The sequence below is a fragment of the Grus americana genome, chromosome 4 (assembly GCF_028858705.1).
Source record: "Grus americana isolate bGruAme1 chromosome 4, bGruAme1.mat, whole genome shotgun sequence".
Taxonomy (NCBI): domain Eukaryota; kingdom Metazoa; phylum Chordata; class Aves; order Gruiformes; family Gruidae; genus Grus; species Grus americana.
The window spans coordinates 73,966,436-73,989,067 of NC_072855.1; the positions used below are offsets into that span (position 1 = coordinate 73,966,436).

The 22,632-nt window shown below is 42.0% G+C and overlaps 1 protein-coding gene across 16 annotated transcripts in view; it reads right to left on the bottom strand.

Moving 5' to 3' along the window:
* Window positions 1–22,632, bottom strand: part of JADE1 (jade family PHD finger 1) — a 148,340-nt gene that overhangs the window by 46,396 nt on the left and 79,312 nt on the right. The window contains exon 1 of one of the 16 annotated variants that reach the window (XM_054825349.1): window positions 20,905–20,951. The exons of 3 other annotated variants lie outside the window; for them this stretch is intronic. Coding sequence is in view for 4 of the 13 variants with exons in the window: in XM_054825332.1 (XP_054681307.1) it covers window positions 763–814 (52 nt within the window). In the remaining 9 variants the exon portion in view is untranslated. 12 more of the 16 variants (XM_054825338.1, XM_054825335.1, XM_054825345.1 and 9 more) reach the window with 12 other exon arrangements.

Consider the following 22,632-nt stretch of genomic DNA (forward strand, 5'->3'; position numbering starts at 1 on the left):
TGCGCCCATCGAGCACACGACTAACCGGCTGCGGCTCTCCCGCTCCGAAAGGCAACTTCTGCTTAATTTCACCGATGAGCAGTTTTTATGCTTTCTAAGCATATTTTTTTTTCCTACAAGCGAAAGCCAAGTGCGACTAGGGGGTCAGTGTAACTACAAAGCTGCTTCTGCACATAAACACCTCCTCCCCCACGCACACACTGCCCGCCCTCGGCGAGAGGCGATGAGTCTCGCGGACATGTGGGTGACACGGTGACAGACACTGGCCATGGCTCCCCCCGCCCCCTTCCTACACATCAATATCCGAGCAGGACCTGCGCTCTGCCATTGCCATCTGTCTACCAAGTTGCTCCCACGCTTCCTACTTTCCGCGGAGCGTGATGCCTGGCGATGTCCCCGAGGCTCCCCCCCCGGCGCAGCCTGCAGCGACGCCCGAGGCGCGGGGCCGAGAGCGCGGCACGCCGTGAGCTCACTTGGCCGCTGCACCTTCAAAGCTGCTCGGTCCTTACTTGCCGCGCCGGAGCCCGCAGCGGAACAAAAAGCCGCCCGCCGCTGCCGGCACCGGCCCGCCGCGCCGAGCGGCAACACAACCTCCCCTCCCTCCTCCCACCGCCCCGTCCCTCCCGCCCGCCCCAACCCGGCACAAGTTGCTTGTGGGATAGCGGAGCCGCAACTCGGCCGCCTCCCCTCGCCCCGTACCGAGCCGCACGGCTCTTGGCGCCATGTTAATGACGTACTATCTTATTTCCACTAGGCAGCGACCTTCGGCACGAAACTGCTCTCTCGCCGCCTCCGGAGCGACAAAAAAAACCATCAAATATGGCTGTGCTGGCGGCTCCCCCGGCTGGCGCTGCGGCGGCGGGGCGGCGGCGGGCACGGTTACCTGCTGGCGGCGGCGGCGGGGCGGCGGCAAGGCGGTGGCGGCGGCGGGCGGCGCGGCCGGGCTCCCCCTGCGCGGAGGGCTCGGGGCCGCCTCATGAGTTCGGCGCGGCGCCGGGGAGCGGGCGCGGAGAGCGGCTCCCTGCGCCACACACGCACACACCCGCGCTCACTCTCTTTCGCACACACACACAGAGACTCCCTCTGACTGACGTTTGTACTTGTTATGGAGGAAGGACTCCGTGAATCAAACTCGTTTCTGGGTCACTGCTGCCACAGGGGGGAGCTACTTTAATCCCCTGCCAAAACTGGAAAGCGAGGGAAGGGGGGGAAATAATAATAATGTAGCGCCGGGGTAGGGAGGCGGCGGCGGCGGCCCCGGGGGAGCCGCCGTTAACTCTTCGCGGGCCTGGCCGGAGCCGCGCAACAGCGCAGGGGGCTCCCGCCTGCCAAGCTGGGTCTCGCCGCCGTCTCCCCCTCTCCCTCGGCGGCGAGCGACTGCCCGGGGAGCCCCTTGCTTCCAACTGCGCCGACTTGGCCGGAGCCCGGTGGTGCGTGGCCGCCCAGCTCCTGCCGCGTCCTCGCTCGTAGTCAAGCGGGCTCGAAAATGAAGGTAGAAGGCAACGGTGCAAGGCTGGCAGCTGGGAAATTGTTTCTGTCTGCACCCAGAGCGCGCCTGTGGCACTGCTAGCGTTACCCTGCAACAATTAACTCTTCTCTCCAAAAAATTTCAGCCGATTTCACAACCAGGAATTACAATGCTGCACAGGCTCCCTATGCATAACACATAACTCACTATTTTTCAGGCAGAGAAACTGAGGCACGTAAGAGTTAAATGCTGTGGCCACATACATAGCGCATAATTGCCAGGGCAAGAATAAAACTGCAGGCTCCCTATTCTCAGCCCCCAGCGTTATCCCTGCAGCTCCCTAACTTTGATACTTCTCAAAGACTACAAAAAGCTAACACACACTGCGGTTCAGTTCACATCTTTCTAGCAGGAAACGAAATTATCTTAAATTGGCACCAAATTACATACTAAACTTCCCATTATTAAAAAAAAGGTACGTTTGAATGCAGATTTCTTTATTTTCCACATAAATCGCTTTACCTCACACCATGCACCTGTGCTCTCTGAGTGAAGGAGAACAACCCCTTTTGAGAAGAATTCCTGAGCAAATAAAGTATGAGGTAATAAATACCACGGAGAAGATTCAGCATAATCTCAGAGAATTAAGACGATCTGTGGAAAGTAATCCCCATAGTATGCAAATACAAATTAATGCAGCCTCCATAGCAATATTAGTCTGCCAAAGCATCACACCTTAGTTCAGCAGAGGAATTGGGTCGTTACTCATCCATGCAAACTGAGTCATTTATCCTGCCGTCTCACCCACCTACCTACCCAATAATGAAACAGTACTTACATTGCTCACAACCTAAAAAGTTGCAGTTCACTGCAAAAATATCCCTTTCCCCCCCGCAAGGTATTTTTTCACTGTGAAAATAAGATAGTTGTGGTTTTATTCATAGAACAGCCTGAAGCATCTTTAGATTTTAGAGCCTAAGCCTTTGATTCCCCTTGTTTTCATCTACATGAAAATAAGAAAAAAACCACACACATTCTCTACATTCTCCTGCACTTACCTTGGCGTACAGACCCGTAAAGATACCTGCTGGAGTAGTTTTGTACACATCAGCAGTCTATTTAGCAGTAGCTTCACTGATGTCATTCATATTTGCAGAATCGGGGCCTTAGCTTTTTGCCATTCATGGTGCAGCCATCACACACCTGTGATCATCTGTGCGACACACCAGATCTCACTATCTGAGAATTTGTTCCCAGAATTACATTCCTACATCCATCATCTTACCCCTGAGCTTCCAGGAACCTACCCCACACACTAATTTTCATACTGCCAAAGGAGTCAGTGACTTGAGACTCTGTTGATCTGCATTATCTAAAGAGCATGTATCCATTGCTGTGCTATGGTGTAAACCCCAGAATAGATGAGGTCACAGGTTTTTCACTCAGTGGTCTGCAGGTCCCTCGAGAGCTCATGGATGACTACTCATAAGTCCATAAAAGGTAACCAAGATTAGCAAAGCTATCATCACTTGCCATTTCTTCTATAGAGGTATGCACCTCTACTGGATGAATATTTTTTTTTAAATACTGTCCCTTGTGAAAGACTGAAGAATCACTGGAAATCCTCTTTGTCCCATTTTTCTGAATTCTTTCCAAGAAAGTTCAGAACTGGCTTCTGAGAAAGCCTTCAATGTCAATGTGCTCTGATTTCTAAACAGGAATGATAGAAGCTTTCCTGTCTCATACTCCTTGCATTTGTGGCAATATTTTTCTTTTTCTTTATTTAGTTTTCCTTTGCATGGACAGCCAAGTTTAAGTTACATCTTGTATTTTAGGAAACATGCAAGGCCATACATGTAGGAACAGAACGTGAATGTTTGCAGAATGGTGGGCTGTGTTTTAGAAAATAGCAACTAAAAATGCTATCTAAATTACTGTAGAAAAGTCAACAAACGTGAGCCCTCTGTGTTGTAAAAGCAGCTAGTCCAATCCTTATGAGGAAGGTAACACAAATGGAACAAAGATGCTTTTTTGTCTCTGCGTGCAGTGTATCACTGAGACTGTTCTGGAATTATGTGCTCGTACATTTTACAAGGAAATACTGAAAAATTGAAGGGCTAGTAGCTGGAAGGATAACTTTGGACATTAATGGAAAACACTTCACAAAGGAAAGGTTACATCCTCTACTACTTCAACGCTACAGGTATGAAGTTGTGTACTAATATAGCTATGGTCAAACAGGAAAGAATATAATAGAGCATATCAGAGTAAGCCACTGACATCATTAATACAAAACAGTGCTTAAAAAAAAAAAAAAAAAGAGACCTACATATGATCTAAATAAAGCGATGAGTTGTTCACAGCAGAATCAGCCTTAGCAGCTTAAAACACCATTACAACTCCTGCCAGCGGCAGACACCAAAATGGAGCGTATGAGTGGTCCTCACTTGCTTCTCTACAAACTCAGTGCCCAGCTCAATCAGCCAGAGCAGGCAGGCTGCCTACAATGAACAGAGGAGGATGGTAAAAGCAAGCCACGTGGGGCAAAGAGAGAAATCTTAACTCTGCATTAAACAGCTGACCGCAGTCTGACTCAAATAGAAACCACAGTAGTTTTCTGCTACCTCCACTGGCTAACTTTCAAAGTGACAGGTAAAATTCTGCTGGAGGTAGAGTCAGTAGAAGTTTTGCCATGGACATCAGTGGGGCCAGGATTCCAGGCTTCATCTCCAATAGATATTCACCCCCTCAGCAAAGCAGGCATTTTGTTATACTAAATAATGTCATAAGACTCTGTGCCTCACTTGGTCATCCTTATATTAGTATTAACACTCATTCCAGGAGCACTCAGAGAATATGTATCAGGCTTGGAGTTAGGCTTTCTACTAACACACAGAACTTCTGGTCCCCTCTCCAAGTTGTTTCATCAGATGTAGTCACTCAATATATTAAATTTTATTTCAATTTTTTGATCATTTATATAGTTTCTTAATATCTCCTTCTTGACTGTTATTTCTGAGATGACGCACAAAGCCAAGGAAAGAATATGTAGCTTTTCAGCACTTTTTTCCCAGCCTTTTATGGAAATCTGTTGCTGCAGCAGTGTCTGATAAAATATTTTTACTTACTTTTTTTTTTTTTTTTAATTTGATAATATTCCTTTTACACTTGGAATCTTTTCCACTAATTCTTGCTGAGTCTCCACACATGAAGGCCGTGCTAATGAGGATGAGTTTCTCCCCCCTGTTTAACTTAGCCCAAGTATCACTTCGAACTCAAAACTGTTCTTTTGCTCTTTTGGCTCTGGTTTTTAAGAACTTCTATTTCCATACTCTCCTTCTTTATTTTGAAGATTAGAAACTTGAGGGGAAGAACACAGTACGGATCCAAACCGGCACTGTCAAGACTTTAGCCTGTACTTGATCTTCAAGACTAAGAACTTCCAGAGAGCTTTCACATCTCCTGTGATAGATGTATATATTGCAGATAGATACAGTTGGGCCAAATCCTGTTGAGGTCCATTTTGTGTCTAGTTGGTCTACTCATATGAGCAAGGGAAAAAAAAAGATTTTGACTCATGCATATGTAAATCTATACCACTTACAAACTGCGTAAAGTGTAATATTTTTTAACTCCTGCGGAAATAAAACTTGCTCACAGGGCTATGTATGGACCATAGAGGAACACAGTTGTCACAGCTTTGTCTAATCCAAATACATCATTTAGGGCAACATGGCACTTGACCACTTCACTAAATTATGCACAGAAAAATTAATTGGTGCTCTGGCTTTTTCTTCCTCCTTCTTATCTACAAGCACTGAATTTTGGTGTGTCTGGATTAGGGAGGTCAAAAAGACTAAGCTCAGGTAGTATATTACTGCCTTTTAGTCTGAAAGTCAGGTTTACAGCTACCAGGATTGCTTGTGGAAGTGATTTGCAGATTCACAGGCCATACTCCAAAGATGTGCTTTCTCCTGTGCTCATAAGCCTCATTCTTCTGGTTTATAGCTCCTTTGTTGTACTGAAATGCAGTTGTGAGAGGTCGCTAACGGTGGTGTATGAGCCAGTACCCAGTAAGTAGAAGCTGTGCCATTAAGGGATGAGGAAGGAGAGGGATAAAAATGAATCTTTAGAGCTGAACTTTAGATTTAAGAGGGTGCTTGCAACAGAGAGACTAGTGTAGTCTTTTTAATTACAAAACTTGAGAAGTAGAGATTATAATATTCATTTTATGTGTGGGTAGACAGGGGCATACAAAGGTTAAATCACTTGCACAAGTCACATGTTAAGTCAGCGTTAAAACCAAGAATAGAAACCTAAAGTCATGCCTCTCAGTCCAAGGTTTCTAATGATTAAACTATATCCTCTCCTTTGGCCTGGTCTATAGCACATAACAGAGTACAAAGTATACCTCCATGACATTTTGCACATAGATACCTTAAAATATTTTTACAAGTCAAGCACAATCATTGCATGGATATGCAACTGCTGACATTGCATGTTCATCTGAAAGTGAAGTGGGTATGCTCAATATGCTCAATAGGTAAAGTTTACTAAATTCCAAAATCTAAAAGTATAGGTCCTAAAATCAAGTGTTTCCAAATTATTCTAAAGGAAAAGCGGAAGCTGACAGGAAACCAGTAGAACAAAAGCCTCAAGGGAAGAACTAGAAGCAGGCAGTTAACTTGCAGGTCTGCAAGTTAAGCGGGATGAAGCTGATGCACCACCTTTAGGGTAAACAACACAATTTTGTACATGATTAGAGAAGTAATTAGCAGCCAAGGTAATGCCCTAAGTACAGGAAGAATAGACTGTGAAAACCTCAGGCAAGTGAGAGTTTAGCAGCAACACATCAAATCTCACTTGAAGTATATACACGTGCCTATCTGGCAGCTCATCAAGCAACATTACACTGGCTAATCTAAATGAACTTCAATATTAAATTCTGTTTGTGCAGGCAGAAATCATATAGTGGAAGAAAGGTGCTGTGACAAGACTCGTAAAGAGTTCAAAAGAAACTGATTACAGATTTTCTGATTGCAGAGTGTGTCCTGATAAAAGGTTGCTAAAAGTGGAGTAGTGGTACCAGATTATTGGGGAAGTACAAGAAAAAACAATTTATTTTTTCAGTAACAACCTAGCACCAAAATGACTTTAAAAAATAAAAAATAAAACAAGGCAACTTCAACTCTGGATCCTTAAGAGTCAGAAAAAAAGATTAAACTTAAAAAAAAAATCAGCTGTTGAATTTGCTCTGAGCAGCTTGTGGTAACATTTCTGGAAAGAGCAGAAACCTTGGAAGTAGCTTCCCCTGCGGCCTTTCTGGGTTCCACTCGGTACTTTATGGAATTGCCCCAGAGTTGCTTCTATTTGTGGTCTCTCCTCGGACAGCCTCTTCCAAATGCAATGACTCACAGCTCATTGAATTTAAAGCTGTTTTCAGACCATGAAACTGAGGTCTGCCACAAAGGCCAAGAGATCGTACACCCTCCATGACAGAAAACAGATCTGGGACACTTTGACCTAAGTTACAACGTAGAGGAGATACTCTGTTTATCCTCAATAGGTATAGCTCACGCTCTCAGTTTTGACAAAGGGCAAATTTGCTCCCTAAATAGTTAGAGGTCCACTGATTTCAGATGCGGTTGTCCTGAAACCTACTTCAAATATTAGTAACTCTAGATCAATAGTATACAGACGTAAGGCAACAAGAGTGTAAAGAAGCCATCATTTTTAGATAAAAATGCTAGTCAAACAAATAGGCCACTGTTGTTTACTTTAGCTATTTTATTTTTTCAATTATAGGTTTTAGAAATAAAATTATTCAGTGTTTAACACACAGGAAAAATGATTGAGAAAACTAAATTAAAGGTCTTTTTCTAGTGGCAATATTGATTGCTGAGCTTTTCTACAAGTTTCACTGCATAAGCAAGCACAAAAAACACTTTAGAAAGTTTTAATCAGCATAAACGTAATAAAAACTGCCTCATGTACTTCCATTTCACTATTTGTCATATATATATATATATATATATATATATATACACACACACACACACACACAGAGGTTCAACACTACCAAACAGGACTCGGAACAAGATGCTCAGAATATCCAGCACAGAAGAACCTTTACACAATAGGGAAAGTTGAGCCCTTCTCTTACCCGCCTCCCTCTATCTCTCACCCCCCCAAAAAAAGGGTTGGGGGTGTGTGTGTGGGGGGGGTCTATTGGGATAAACAGGGCAGTTTATCCCATATATCAAGGGGCCACATAACCGTGCAGCAAATGGCCCTAGCTGACTGCCTCTGTATCTGGCGGGCATTAATACATACCCAAAACAACACAGTCTACGCTGTTATGCTTCTACTTTACTAAAAGCTACACGCCCAGTAAAAAATTCACAAACATAAGAAAAGCCGCAGTACCCTTATCAGGTAGAGAATTATTATCTATTTTGCAAGTAAGACATTGACATATAATGGTAAAGAGATACAAACAAAAGCTGCCTCTGGCAAAGCAAAGAGACTCAATCTCATGATTCTGCCCTAACATATTACAATAGCGTAATCTTTCAGCACTGTTTGAAACATACTCAATACAAAAGGTCGACTATCCTTAACACTGCATTTGCACACTGGATGCGTCTAACCCCAAATTTCTGCTTCAGACTCTAGGAGAGCAATGAGTTACAGGAGGTAGCAGAGTCTTTGCACGTGAAGATATTCAGAGGCAGAACCTCAAACAGCTGCATAGTAAATTTTCAGCACACATAATGCAAGTACTCAGGATGTAAACAGCCCTCGAGTCATTTCATACCATTTTTAACAGTAATTCTAAAGTTACTTTTTTTTTTTTAATGGACAAAGGACTTTATTGCTTAATTAGAAATTACAGTTTCTTTGCTACTACTGAAAGCCTAGACTGCCACAGATATATTTAACTAAGCACACAGTGAAGAATGAAGAAAACTTGGAAATCAAATCATTACTCTGGCTCCTGTGAACTTTGCTTCACTAAGCAAAAAAAAAAAAAAAAAAAAAAAACCAACCCCGCAGCAAACAGTCTCTGACCTTCTAGAACAACATTTAAAAAAAAAAGTCTGATCTGCTTATGTGGGCAGATTTTGGCACAGGGTAAACATCTATGTTTGCTCCTCAAATTGCACAAGTCAGAAGAGAATCTCTCTTTTATCCAGGACATGCTTTTAAACCATCGCGCATTTATGTTTCTTTGACAATCTGAGGCAGGTTACTTTCTTCCCATGGAAGTGCAAGTACTGGGGCAAAGTAAATGTGCCAACTGCTTGTAATCTGGTATCTCTATAGGAGGAACGGGCACATCCTGCAGCGAGCACACGTATCCTTATGTAACTGCCAAAACCACCGTTCCAGCCTACTCAGCTTCTCAAATATTCAGCCAACCATAGCAGCAACTCTGCCCTCGGCCAAAGCTAAAGGTGAGCCCACAGTGTCTCAGATCTCTTCTGGAAAAGGGTCCAATTACTTAAAGGAGCCAGGCAGAGTCTTCAGCCATAGCACAGGAAGGGTAGAAAAAAAGTTTACAGAAGATAAGTTCAGGAAAGCCTGAAAAAGTGCCAGCCCCCTAGCAGACAGTCCCATGCCAGAGTACAACTTGTACTGGCACTCTGGTGTAGTGCTTTGGATCAATAACATCTGTAATAAAGCACATATTGACTGATAGGCTGGATAGATGCACAGAAAGAGCAAAAGAATTTTTCCTCTCCCCACATACTGGCGGTGGAGCCTAGAGCAATGACTTGGCTCTACCTTTACGTCTTTATATTTATTTCATACTTCTCAAAGAGCTGCTCCTGTGGCTACTTTGGGGTCCCTCTCCCTTTTAAAGGAAATTAAGCATCTTTCATGACTGCCTTAATAAAATGTTGCAAGTATTGTGTGCTCCATAGTGCCTGACGCACACCTCGGACATCCTAGTTAGCTTGTTTGCAGGAGTTCTATTTCAGTGAAGGAAATCAGTGACAGCAAAAAGGTCCCAAACCTCAGGCAACACAACAAGAGACCAGGATCACCAATTTCATAAACCCTGTCGTTTCATGTGAACAGAATTAATAAGTATTAAAAACGTGCGCATCTGTCACATACTGTCCCTAGCAAGGGAGCACCATTAACTGAGTAACCTGGTTACCCTTCAGAATACAATTAACATCAGCTGGTTAAATGTTTTAAATCCTTTTAAAGCTGCCGACCATACACTAATACCCTGAATTCAATATTTTTCCATGAAAAAATAGCAGTCCAGAAAAATCAAGCTACAACATACACACAAAATCCATTTCTACTACAGACATCCATGCATGCTTTGGTTTCGCAAGTATCTCTAAAGTCAGGAGATCTCCAAGCCCATCTAAGGGAAGATGACACTGATACTTGTCTGTCTTTAAGAATTCCTTCCACATACCTACAGTTTGTAAGCAACCATTGAAACCACAAGCACGAGTTGAAATTCTCTTTTCACTGGGAACGAGCATTTATGCCACTAACTTCCACGGAGCTAGGATTTTTCTGGAGCCTATGTTTTATAATTACAGAGAAGTCTGTCTAGCCATTGCCATTCAAACTGTATGATTTTTTTAATAAACTGATGTATCAACCACAACACATTGTACTCTGATCGAAGACCACCATCTCAACCTGAACATCAAATGAGGCATTAGTTGACAGAGGGTTTAAAAGCTGCACGTGATTTCCAGCATATGCGCCAAACGAAATCATACTTAGCAAGGTGTTTGCTACACTAATCCCGTTTACACGTCATAGCACAAAAATAGACACATTTAACCCTATGAAAATTCAGGCCAGGTCTGAGAGCATTAAGCACAAGTAAAGCCAAAATTGTGCTAGGTTACTGAGACTAGGTTCAAAGGACTTTGATGCCCAAGGCTGAAAATGTAGTTCAGCAAATTCTTGCTCGTTTGTCCAGCCTTGGAATAGTCTAAACTTACTTAGTACCTCCCTGCATGATTGCAACATTCCTTGAAGATCTGCAGCTCTTATTTTTTTGGCATGATCTGAACTGCTTCAGTTTGCATAACGAGGTCATGGCTTCAGTCTCAGCCCAGTGAAGCCAGATGTGGTGGTCTAGGGCTACCTACTGCTTAGATGCTTCCACTTTCTCGAAGCTGAATTTTGCAACACTCTGCTGCAGAGCCAAAGGGTCTGCTCGTTCTCATGCCGCTTCACGACTCATATGTGCTCTCTTGCACAATGCCTCAATTTCAGTAAAAGCGATGGAGAACACACATCTCAGCCCAAGTTTTGGGCTAAATCATTATATCTCATATCTTTGTACTTACTAATTTTGTTCTGACTACAGTACTTTTTAAAAACTGCAAGAAAAAACTCAATGCTTGACTCATTTTTTTTAAAACAACACTAATATTGGTTAGCCTGAGACTTGCATAAGACTTTTGCTAGATATGCTGCAGACATTGGACACCAACTAAAAAATGTTAACTTTTTTGCATGTTCAACTTCTATTAATAATACCAGTCTGTTCAGCTTACACTTCCCTATTGAGAAATCACTTTGTTCCACATACAGGAAAATCTCCTGTATATGTAGGCCACACTTGCAAAAATAAACAAATAATACATTTTCTGAGACTAAGTATGTTACATTGCTTGACAGTAACAACAAAGCACATGAATTTCCTCAAAAAACCAAAAAAAACAACCCCAAAAAACACCCCCCCACTTTTGCTGGAAACAAGTGAAGTTGCATTTTTTTTTTTTCTTTGCACCAAGGTTACGTCACTTATCTCTTGGGTACAGATGACACTAATAACCATGTGCCTGGACTCCAGCTAAATTATCAGTTTCTTTTAAATAGTTTGAGGGAAGAAAAACATCAAGAATGCTGTACAGGAAAGTCGAGGGCCTGGTCTTGAGCCTAATTTTGAAAATTCTTTCAGTTTAGCCTCCAAATTTTGTTCTACAGGTTTTCAAATACAAATTTTTATCATTTGTGCACGCAGACTCAGTAGCTGCATATGTAGCTACCCAAACTGCATGCAATGTGGGCACAGCACCTGCACATGCTAAAGATGTCTCTAAACAAGTTCTAGATATTCAGCCCAAGCACTTTAAATGACCATTCTTCATCTTTGTTGAAGATACTTATTTTAGTCACTGAAGTCACTGGTTCTCATGAATAGCATTATGTTTACCAATGACATTACACAGAAGTGTGCATACCCGAATGTTTCTAAGTTGAGTTCTGAAAATGACACCTTAATCCCTTGACTCCCATAAAACACATCACACTTTAAAAATTGTCTGTCTCAGATAGTCGCTGTGTAGAAGACTTGAGAAAGATCAGGTAGGTGAGGGTTTAAAAAAAAAAAAAAAGGAATTCTATATTTCAGGTTGCGGAATGCCCTGCACCACTGAATTAACTGCTGATACTGAATCCCCCATCAGCTGAATCCTCTATGTCTCTACAAACACCCTTTAAAGCCAAAAGAATATCTACCCATAACACAGGGTCCATTCAGGTCGTCTTCATGATCAGAAATTCACAGCCAAATACAGGTAGTACCAAGAGCATTCTAAGATTTCTACAGCAAAATGTAATTACTTCATTTTAATAGGTAAACATGATGAGCTCCACAAACGGCTGCTGAGACATTAGAGATCATTAGTCCCATAGAGAAAGCACTAACATCCTGCGGTATCAAATTGTTTATCACTAATTCACAGAGACTGAATCCACAAATACATTTCTATCACTTTGTAGTTGCTTAATTAATTACATATATTAAGCAAATTAAACTGAAGAATGCAGCGAATACTCCCGGGGCAACCAATGGCATGTCACCAGCAATTTGCTGCTTTTCCATTCAGAGAAGTCCTCACAATTTTCTTTTAGTGGCAAAAAGGATCATAAAAAGATGAAAGCTATGATCTCACTAGCACAGTAGAAATCAAGAGAGACTACCAGTGCATTGAGATTAGTGAGATAACTCCAAGAGAACTTCATACACATGTGCATGAGTGAACAAGCAACCCAAATTTTGAGGCCTCTTCAGATCACAATCAGAACATCCCAGTGCACCTTTTCATTATGATAAGGCCAGAAGCCACCCGCAGATAGCGATAAAGCACATACATATTTGCAAATACCTTTCTAAACTTCCTATGTGGAGTCTTCTAGAAAAGTATGATTTATAAAACCTAACATTTAAATAGCTCAATGTTTTAATATATCAGATTAGCACTAATGACTATAATATTTACTGATTTGTTATCTTTATATAAAATGGTGTTAGAGGCAATTGTAAGCTCATAGTTAATAACTTTTTCAATAAAGCTGTTCTGCTAATTCATTTTCTTCTTTTCTTGTATAAAACAATGCAAAAGAAAAATCAACGCTCAGATCTCAAGCGCTTAAAGTAGAATGTTATTTTACTTGAAAACAAAGCAAAAACAACAACAAAAATTTTTGTCCACTATTTTCAATACCATAGAGGCTACTATGAAGAAAGTTAACTCTCTGCCAGGCACACCCAGTATCTCCACAAACGCTGTTTTATACACATTTAGGTCCAGAGGCATCAGCCAGACTATTATCATACCTAAAGACAGCTTCATAAGTCTTTGTCAGACTGGGTGCTTATGGGCCCCAGGCAATTAACAATTTACTTTTCTTTTTAAAAAGAAAACACTGTGCTGATGATTTCAATTTAAATGTTTAGGAGGTAGTTCTCCTTTTGATTTTATTCCTTAACACATGTTCAGTCCTTGTACCATGTTATCCCTATTGTGTGTATATATATATTTTTGGTCACACAAACAACAGAACCTATACATGAACTATCACCACAGTTGGTATATTTAAAACGTATACCCATTTTTCTTAATTAAAAAAATACAGGGTTTTTCCTGATAATCCAAAATCATTTTATAAAAATAATTTCTCATATTTGTGGAGCCTTACTTGGATTTTGAAAAAAAATATTATTTACATTCATTTTTCATATACTAAAAGAAAACCACCACCACACCAAAACACAACAACAAAAAACCCAGACCAAAAGGGAACATGCATAAATGGCAATTCCACAGCTATTTTGTGGTAAATGATAAGCCACAAGGTGTCCCTTAGTGGAAGTGCAGAATGTATAACCCAGAGTTTGGAATGTCCTCATTTCCTGACACTTTCCCATTTTTTCATCTATGTAAGAACTGCTGACTGCTACTTTTCGTAGGGAAAGGCAACCTTGTTCTTCACTCTTATAGGTGCCAGACTTAGGAATGACTAATTCTTCTATTCTAGTATTACAGTAGCAGTTCTGAAAGGAAAAAGACATAAAAATATAAAAATTGAGGGTTAATGCCTCTCCCCATCTTTTTTACCCCAATTTTGGAACGTAATTTTTAGCATCTTCTTGGAATACTCTGAAATGTTACATTTGCCCCATGATAGAAAGGTCAAACCACTTCTGTACTTGTTGATGCCAGCCTTCATACTTTGAATTAAAGGCCAAATGAATCAAACAACTTAAATCCTATGCAACTAAAAGGAAAATAGAACAGAAGTTGATGATCAGAACTGCAGAACGTTTGAACTCTCTCACTCCAGGTCCTCCAGACCCTTGTAGTGGTTTTACTTTAATGTCCAAATCTATGCCATGATTACACTAAACCTTCCTTGAATGAACAAAAAGTCCTCTGATAAACAGCAAAAACAGTAGATGAACTAAAAAATTTCTTTGATACAGACCACAGCAATAACATTTTCAGGAGAAAATTGCTCATTAGATATACCAAACTCCAACTATCTAAGAAAACAATCTGCAATTTGATTTCTTACTTCACGGCAGAAGCTGGCTATACAAATTTTCCTGGAAAACGCACTAGCTTGAACCCAAAAAGTTGACGAGCCATCCCTTCCTGTGGATAGCTAACTAAAGCATAACAGCATTTTACCAATATATTTCTAATCTACATGGTTAAAGTAAATAGCACTTTTCAAAGAATTGCTGCACAAGAAATCACAGTATAGATCTGGCTGCCAAAACACAAATTATATCTTCCCTCAAGGTTACTCTGCTTCAGTCAATATAAAGTTTCTGCATCAAAATTCTTCATCAAAATTGAGGAGAACCTGTCTTGTGTCTTCTCTTTCATTTTAATGCTTCTTATTTCCTCTTCTCCATTTCCTCATGGACATTCCTTTATGTTGTTTCTATTCCTGGCAGCTGTTCTTCCTAGCAGCTGCAACACCAGCAAGACACAGGAGTCACTTGGACTCTTGGCCACGCAAAAACATCACACTGGCGGTCCCCTGGTTACTAAATGCAGCATGGTTAGTTGAACAAGAGCACCCTCTTTCTGAAGCAATTTTTGTGCCAGGAAGCCTTGCTAGTTTTCACAGTGGGCGAGTATCCTGTGACTGAATGAGATTTGGACTTCTCCAGCCAGCTCAGTGTTATAAACACATCACAGTCTGAAACAGCTGTCTAGACATTCATCAAGCTGTTGGGTTTCAGCCCTCCATATTTAGTCTTCGTGTGTCTAGGCTTGCTTGGATTGAACAGGATTAAGCATTCTCTCTTTCTTTAGCATCTTTGGTACATTTCCAGAGCACTCACTAGCTCTCTATCAGTCATTCTTTCATGAGACTTCCAGTCCAACTGCTGTTCTGAATCAACCAATACTAACCTTCGTCAAAATGGGCCCTTTTCTACATCTGTGCCTCAGGACACTCCAATTTTCAGCTCATTTCTTCAGGAGGCATATGGCTACTTTGGAGTAACCATTTAGGAAGGGCAAAAAGGCTACAGCCAAGATGTCTGTTTAGTATTACAGTACCTTACGGAAACTTAAATGGGACTGTGGTAGGAAAAGTAAAATTAGAAGAAAAAGTTGCACTTCTCAGACATTTTCTCTTTGAAAGAAAAGCAATTGTCTGTAGCAATATGGACACAGATGTTTTCAGATACAGAAATAAAATACAGATGCTGGAGACTAAGTGAACTTCATATCTGTATATGGGTCTAGATTGTCTCAAGAAGAATGAGAATCAGATTCTGCTCTTCATTTCACGTGTGCACCATCACTAAAGCACCAATGGGTTCAAGTTCTAAATTCATTCATCATTACGTTTAAGAGCCGGACATCTCCTGGCAAGTCTGACCATTCAATATTCATCCCCACTAAACTTAGAGGATACAACAAGTCAGTGTAATTAAACAGGAATTCTGACATATTGAGCCATTGCCATCTCTCGTCCGTAAATTGAACCCAGACCTGTGGCCAAGGAGTTCAGATTTCTGTGGTCTGAGGCTGAGTTCTGCAAAGCACAGAGGTATGACCTTGGCTCAGCTTTATGGAAAAAATATTGTTGAGCTGTAAGAGAATATGCAAGCTAAAACAATGTAAGATAAGAAGAATTAAAAGTAGTAAGAAGTAAAAACAAAGACTAAAGTGAAATTTCTGAGTTGGAAGCAGTAACTCAAGGACTCAAGAGACAAATACTGCCATCAAAAGGTGTTAAACCCCAAAGAAGCAATAGTCAAGTAAGCAAGATCAAGGAACAGTTTATTCCAAGAAGCAGGAGAGGCCAATGCTTCTCCACCTGACCAGCAGAGTCATCAGATGTTTGCATTAGGGGTGGTGCACACATTTCTGGTTGTCCTAGTAGAATGTTGTTCCTATCAATGTGCTAGCCAATAAATAATTACTGGGTACACATTGGTTGTATGTACTCCCACTTGCAAATCTCTAGGCATAGTAAAGATACCAATACTGTTGATTTTGATACCAGTAGTGTGGTGGTTTAACCTTGGCTAGACGCCAGGTGTCCACCAAGCCACCCTATCACTCCGCTCCTCAGCGGGACAGGGAAGGGAGAAAAGTAAGATGGAAAAAACAACCCCAAACTTGTGGGTCAAGATAAAGGCACTTTAATACAGCAAAAGGCCACATGCAGAAGCAAAGCAAAATCAAAAGATTATTCTCTACTTCCCATCAGCTGGCGATGTCTGGCGACTTCCCGGGAAGCAGGGCTTCAGTATGTGTAGCAGTTGCTCCAAAAGACAAACGTTGTGAAAAAACGAATGCCCCCAGTTCCTCCCCCTGTCTCTCAGCTTCTTATTGCTGAGCAGACGTCATATGGTATGGAATATCCCCTTGGTCAGTTTGGGTCAGCTGTCCTGGCTTTGTCCCCTCCCAAGATCTTGCCCACCCCCAGCCTACTGCTGAGGGTGGGGAGAGAAGTGTTGCAGAGATGGCCTCGACGTGTGCCAGCACCACTCAGTAGTAGCCAAAACATTGACCTGTTATCAACACCCTGCTACCTACCAATACACAGCACAGCACTATAAGGGCTGCTATGGGGACAATTAACTCCCTCTCAGCCAGACACAAGGCACAACAGGCATTCGCACTTATTGATTTCAATATCCATTGGCATCGCTACCGATTAATGCCTACCAATTTCGTAACTTTGATATTGGCAGGCATTGATACTTATATGCATCATTACCTTTTGATATCAATAGGTATTAATAGGCATCAATACCTATCAACACCTTTCAATACTGATCAATGGGCATCAATACCTATAATTTTTAATATTGATTTCAGTATTTATCAAAAAGCACAGATACCTACCAATAAGCATAGTTATCAGTACGTCTGGATTTTGAAACCAAATTTCAATATCAGCATTCATCAAAACCTATTTCAATACCAATTTTGACAACAATAGGCATTCAAAGAGTATGATATCTATTAAAAGGAACCAATATCTTTTAATATCAATGTCTGTCAATATCAATCTTGATATCAGTAGGCATCAATAGCTATCAGATTTTGATATCATTAGGCATTGATACTTACTGGTATCAATAGGTATCAGAAGGTAGGCATTGATACCTATCAAGTTCTATACTTATTTTGAAATCAATAGGCATCAATATCTATCGCTTTCAAGAGCTACTGATTTCAATAATCTTCTATACCCTATTGATTTTGATGCTGATTTCCATAGCAATTGGCATCTATCGATATTGATACCATTCAATAGCAGTAGTCCTTAATATCTATCATTTTTAATAGCTATTGATAGGTATTGATAGACTGATTTAGATAAGTATTGATACCTATGAATACCAGTACCTTTTGATAGACATAGATGCTTATGGTAGTCATCAGTGGACCAATACCAATTGATAGGCATCAATACCTGTGAATTTTGATACCAATTTATTTTTATACCTATCAATAGCAATCAATTTCAATACCTGCATATATTAAGAAGCATCAGTTCATATGGATGTTTCCATTCTGGCCAAAGAGGGGTATGAAGTTTTGCTATGTAGGCTATGGGTGGTACTAGTTGGTATGGAGCTTGTTCACTTCTGCTATACCTCCCAAAGCAAAACATTGAAGAAAAAGCATATTATCCTCTAAGATATTTTACATTCACAGTCAGGTGTGCAAAATCCTGCATTGCGAGAGTCAGTGAGTCTGTGCAAAATCGCAGGCACAGATGCAGGGGTCATTGGTTAATAACTGGTCCTTGATATTTAGACAGAGAACAAAAAAAATGTAATAGTCTTGTTATTTCATTAGTTCCAGGAATTCCGAGTACTTACACATTGCTCAAATTCATTTAGTTTTCTTGGAAGTCAGTTCTCTTCAAAACAGGTAAGTTCCCCTTAAGCATCTCTTCAGATAGCTCAGTTTCAGCCTCTTGAGGTGTACTTCCTTCTTTCAGATTTTGCAGAGTTATTAGTTCTAGTTAGATTTCTCTCTACAGTACTGGGTCCTCTGATATGCCTGCAGTTTTATTTCTGAAGGCTGATAGCACAAGCCATATCAGCTTTTTTACTTTCAGCTCAAACCTCATTTCTTAGTCCCACACACGTACCTCCAAACCCAGCAGGGCGAGACAGACACACTCCCACAGAGCTGCCTAAGAAGCGACAGTGCCACATGGAAAGACAGTTGGATTTACTGGCATTGTTTCTCATTTTCAATATTTTGTCAACTCTGGATTTTGGGTTTAAATTTGCTTATGTGACTAAAGGAAAACTGATAGCTCCATAAGATATTGCTTCCTCATGTTATCCTAACACAGCTCAGTGCTGCAACCAGACTATCAGCATGTGTGGCATCATTGGCACCTCCTGAAAAGGCAAGTTTTCAAAGTTCACCTCTTGCCTGCTGGAGAAGGCTGGGATCCCCAGACTAACGCTTCTTGCTGATGGTAAATGTCACCATGGTATCACATTACCACAACTAGTTTAAAAAAGTCTGACATTTAAAAGATACCAACTTAGAAATCGCCTTCCAACTACACCACTGATGAAGTACTGAGTAGCAAGGAAAAACCACTATCTAGCAATCCAGACAACCTTCCTTCAGCACCTTTTTTTTCCCCCCCCGAGGGCATTTTCCATGCAAATAGTGACTCTGCCCAAATCCAGTTACCTTAAAAACATTAACAAGATCACTACCTTAAGGAGCACAGCTGATACCAAATCAGGTAAGTCAGGATGGAGATAATACACTATGGCAACACCTGCCACATCAAACCCGAGAATGAAAAATAAGTCTGGTCTCCACCCTTAAGTAATGTACACCAATATAAATGGTATCCCAACATCTGTGCAGTTCCTTCATTAAGAAAACCATCACGAAGTGTGACTGAGGTTTTTAATAAAAACTGGCATAGTTTTCACAAGGTATAACAGATCCCTTTATGAGTCTTTAGCTACAGAAACAGGGGGATGCACTTTGCAAACAAAATGAGTTAAAGATTAAACGGCTAAAAGGAGTGAAGGAAAGCACCTTAGCTTTTAGGTTATTTCACATCAGGAAGTAACTTAGCCCAAAGCGAGCGGTTCAGCAGATCTGTGAGGTTAGTGCTGAAACGCCTCCTGTCTCCATCGGATTTGGTTTAGGAGAGCTACTTTGGATCAGAGCCTGGCCTAGGGCCAAAACATCTTCACAAAACTGTTCAAAACTTTCTGAAGGGAAGTTTTCCTCCAGGGCTTCATGAACTAAGCTACAGGGCTCTCCAAGCAGCACTACATTGTTTTCTCATTTCTTACAAATATTTCAGCACCACATTAACACCACTTATAAATGCAACAAGACACAACAGAGAGGATCATTTGCAGCACTTGGGTGCCCATTTACGCCATGGGATGTGCCGCAGACCTGCTGTGACACTGGGCTCTTGTACTAGGTCTGTCTGGGATGGAGTTAACTTTCTTCATAGCAGCACATATAGTGCTGTGTTTCAAATTTGTGACTAAAACAGCATTGATAACACAGCAATGTTTTGGCTATGGCTGAAGAGTGCTTGCGCAGTGTCAAGGCCACCTTGTTTCTCACTTGTGCTCTCAAACCCACCCCCCTGGAAAGTAGGCTGGGGGTACGCAAGAAATTGGGAGGGGGCACAGCCATGACAGGTGACCCAAACAGTCCAAAGAGATATCTCATACCATATAATGTCATGCTTAGCAATAACAACTGGGAGGTTTTGTCTTCCAGGGTAGCCATCGCTCAGAGGCTAGCTGGGCTTCCGTGTGAGTGCGTGCCCTTGCATCACTTGTGCTTTTTCCCCCCCACCTCTTTCCACCACTTATGAGACATCTTTACCTTGACCCATGAGTTTTTTTGCTCTTGGTCTTCCTATTCTCTCTCTTGTCCCACTGAGGGGGGAACCAAATGAGCTGCTGCATGTGCTGGCTGGGGTCAACCCGCAACAGTCAAAGCCGTATCTCTCTACCATCAAGCTACTAAGAGAAAGGACAGGTGAGGGAAAGCTTGATAAGACCTGTTAAAGCAACAGCTCTAGCACAGCAGAGGGAAAATTAGTAACAGTTAAGGGAATCAGATGGCAGAGCCAGCTTGGGTGGGAGGGATGACACCCTTTCACTAAGAAAACCTTCTCTTTTCCCCTTTTATTGAGACATGAACTTCTGTCCCATCCTGCACTCCCCCTTTTTGTAGCCTGTGCCTTTGAGGAAGGAGGTAAAAAAATCCCCTGTTGCCCAAGAGTAATGGAAAAGTGACAACAGGAGCCTGTTTCCAGCATTTGCTGGGAATCTATTCGATTCCCTGCAGACTCGCATGCTAGGGGGCTGTGAAGAATGCTGTGGGCTGCCCTCTCTGGCATTCCTGCTGATGCACAAGTCTGCCTACATCTCCACCCCATACTGGTAACGGTATGGTACTACATGAACTCAGCATCCTGTTTGGAGTAACGGCATGACAGCACACAACAGCCAACAACAGCCCTTTCTCCTTTCCCACCCCAAGAGACTTCTAAGTGATCTTGCCTGCCAGCTGTTTGCTGAAACTGGGAACACAGCTCCCAGTCTCCTAAAATGAGAGGGATGACCCTGTGGTGCACAGCATTTCTGCAGAGGGACTCACCGACTACAGAAAGTTGCAGCAGCAGGATTGCATCCTTGCGGCTCCCCTTCAGGGGCTGACTGAGGATGGGTGACACAGCAACTTCTGCTTGTTGTGACATGCAGGGGAGAGAGGAGTTACTGCAATCAGCCAGCACCTCTGCTTGTATTTCAGATAAACAGAAACTTCCAAAAGATATTTACTTTTGTGTTTGTGGGTCTGGGAAAGGCTCCACAAAGTTACTGCCTTGTGAGCAGGCTAATCCACGGCAGTTAATGTGAGAAAGGGGCTGCACTGAAGATTCTCAGTACAGAAGCCTAAGAGAGCTGTGCTTTCACAGCATGCACTAAACACAGCTCCCCGATACTGGGGCTGAGCTAGGCACTCACACAGAGTTGGGACTGGAGAGGTAATTTCTGAGATAGCTGTTCCGTGGAAGAATTTTTCCACAGCTGATGGCTCTGGAGGAAGTGTTTTAAAGGTATAATGGTCTCAGACCAGCAGCATGCAGTTTTGCTGTGGCTCTGAGCCTGATGCTGTAAGCTTACTAGAAACGTCAGGCACTGACTCCCTCCGCCCCAGAGCAACATACAGAAAAAGCAGCAATCTGGAATCCAGAGCATTGGCACAAGGCATTGCTGACACCAGGGCTGGCTGGAAACACGGGAAGAGGTATTTCTTCATATTATAGCCTGCCCCTGCAGGAGCCTTCTATGGGGAAGAAGGATCCTGGAGAAAGCGCCAGAACAGGTGCTCTGCTCTGGATTCTCCTACATGGTGTTTCTGTCCTAGAGGGTGTGAGAGTCCAGACATGACGCCAGCTTGCTGGCATGCTCCCAAGCAAAGATCCTTTCAAGCTCCAGATAAAGAGCACACATCTGCTCTGGTGTTCCCAAGCATGGATGTTGTTCCTGACCTTCAAGGACTCCACCTTCGCTTTTTTATCTGTTTGAATTCCTCATTGCTTGCCAGTATCCTCTATCAACAGCCATCATGAGATTAATGACTTCCAGGTAGGTAGCAGGATTATTTGATGGCACTAAAATCCCAACTCTTGCACACTCAAAGACTATCAGTTCCTTAGGGCCTTAAGTTGCAAGTCTCTAATTTTATGAGGTAAAACAGGTAACTATAAACTTGGCAGAAGGTGGTGAACAACGTAAAAAAGGCATTATAGAAAGTGGAAACAAAAAGAAATAGGAATTCAGCAAGAGAAGACAGAGAAAGATGGGCAGTTGCAAGAGGAAAAGGATTTCAAATCTGGATACAGAAATGACGAAGGAGCACCAGAATTGCAAGAAAGAGCAGAGGGTTGGCAGTCAGCAGCAACCAGGAAAGTGTTCATGGCATTTAGAGCACCAGAACTAATTCAGGGTGCTGTGAGAGCCTTTGGCATTTGAGATCCTTATCTTGATCCTTGCGTATTGGGTCTTCCCAGATGATCTCATGGTGGCAAAACCCAAACTGGGGGATAGAGCCTAATGAACTCCAAGCAACACTGGAGCATATTTGGACCTGAACTTCCAGTTTTGTTTTCTTCTAGAGGGATCTAGTTGATCCTGGACCACGTTGAGAACTGAATCGATATGCAGTAAATTGGGACAATCAAGGGCTTCACTTCAAAACCATACTCTTATTTAAAATCCAGCTGCTAATATAGACACAACTTTAGTCTTCCCATTACTGGTCTAAACCTTGGCCAGGTATTTGCTCTCTTCTCTTTTTATTTGCAAACTCGTAATTATGTTC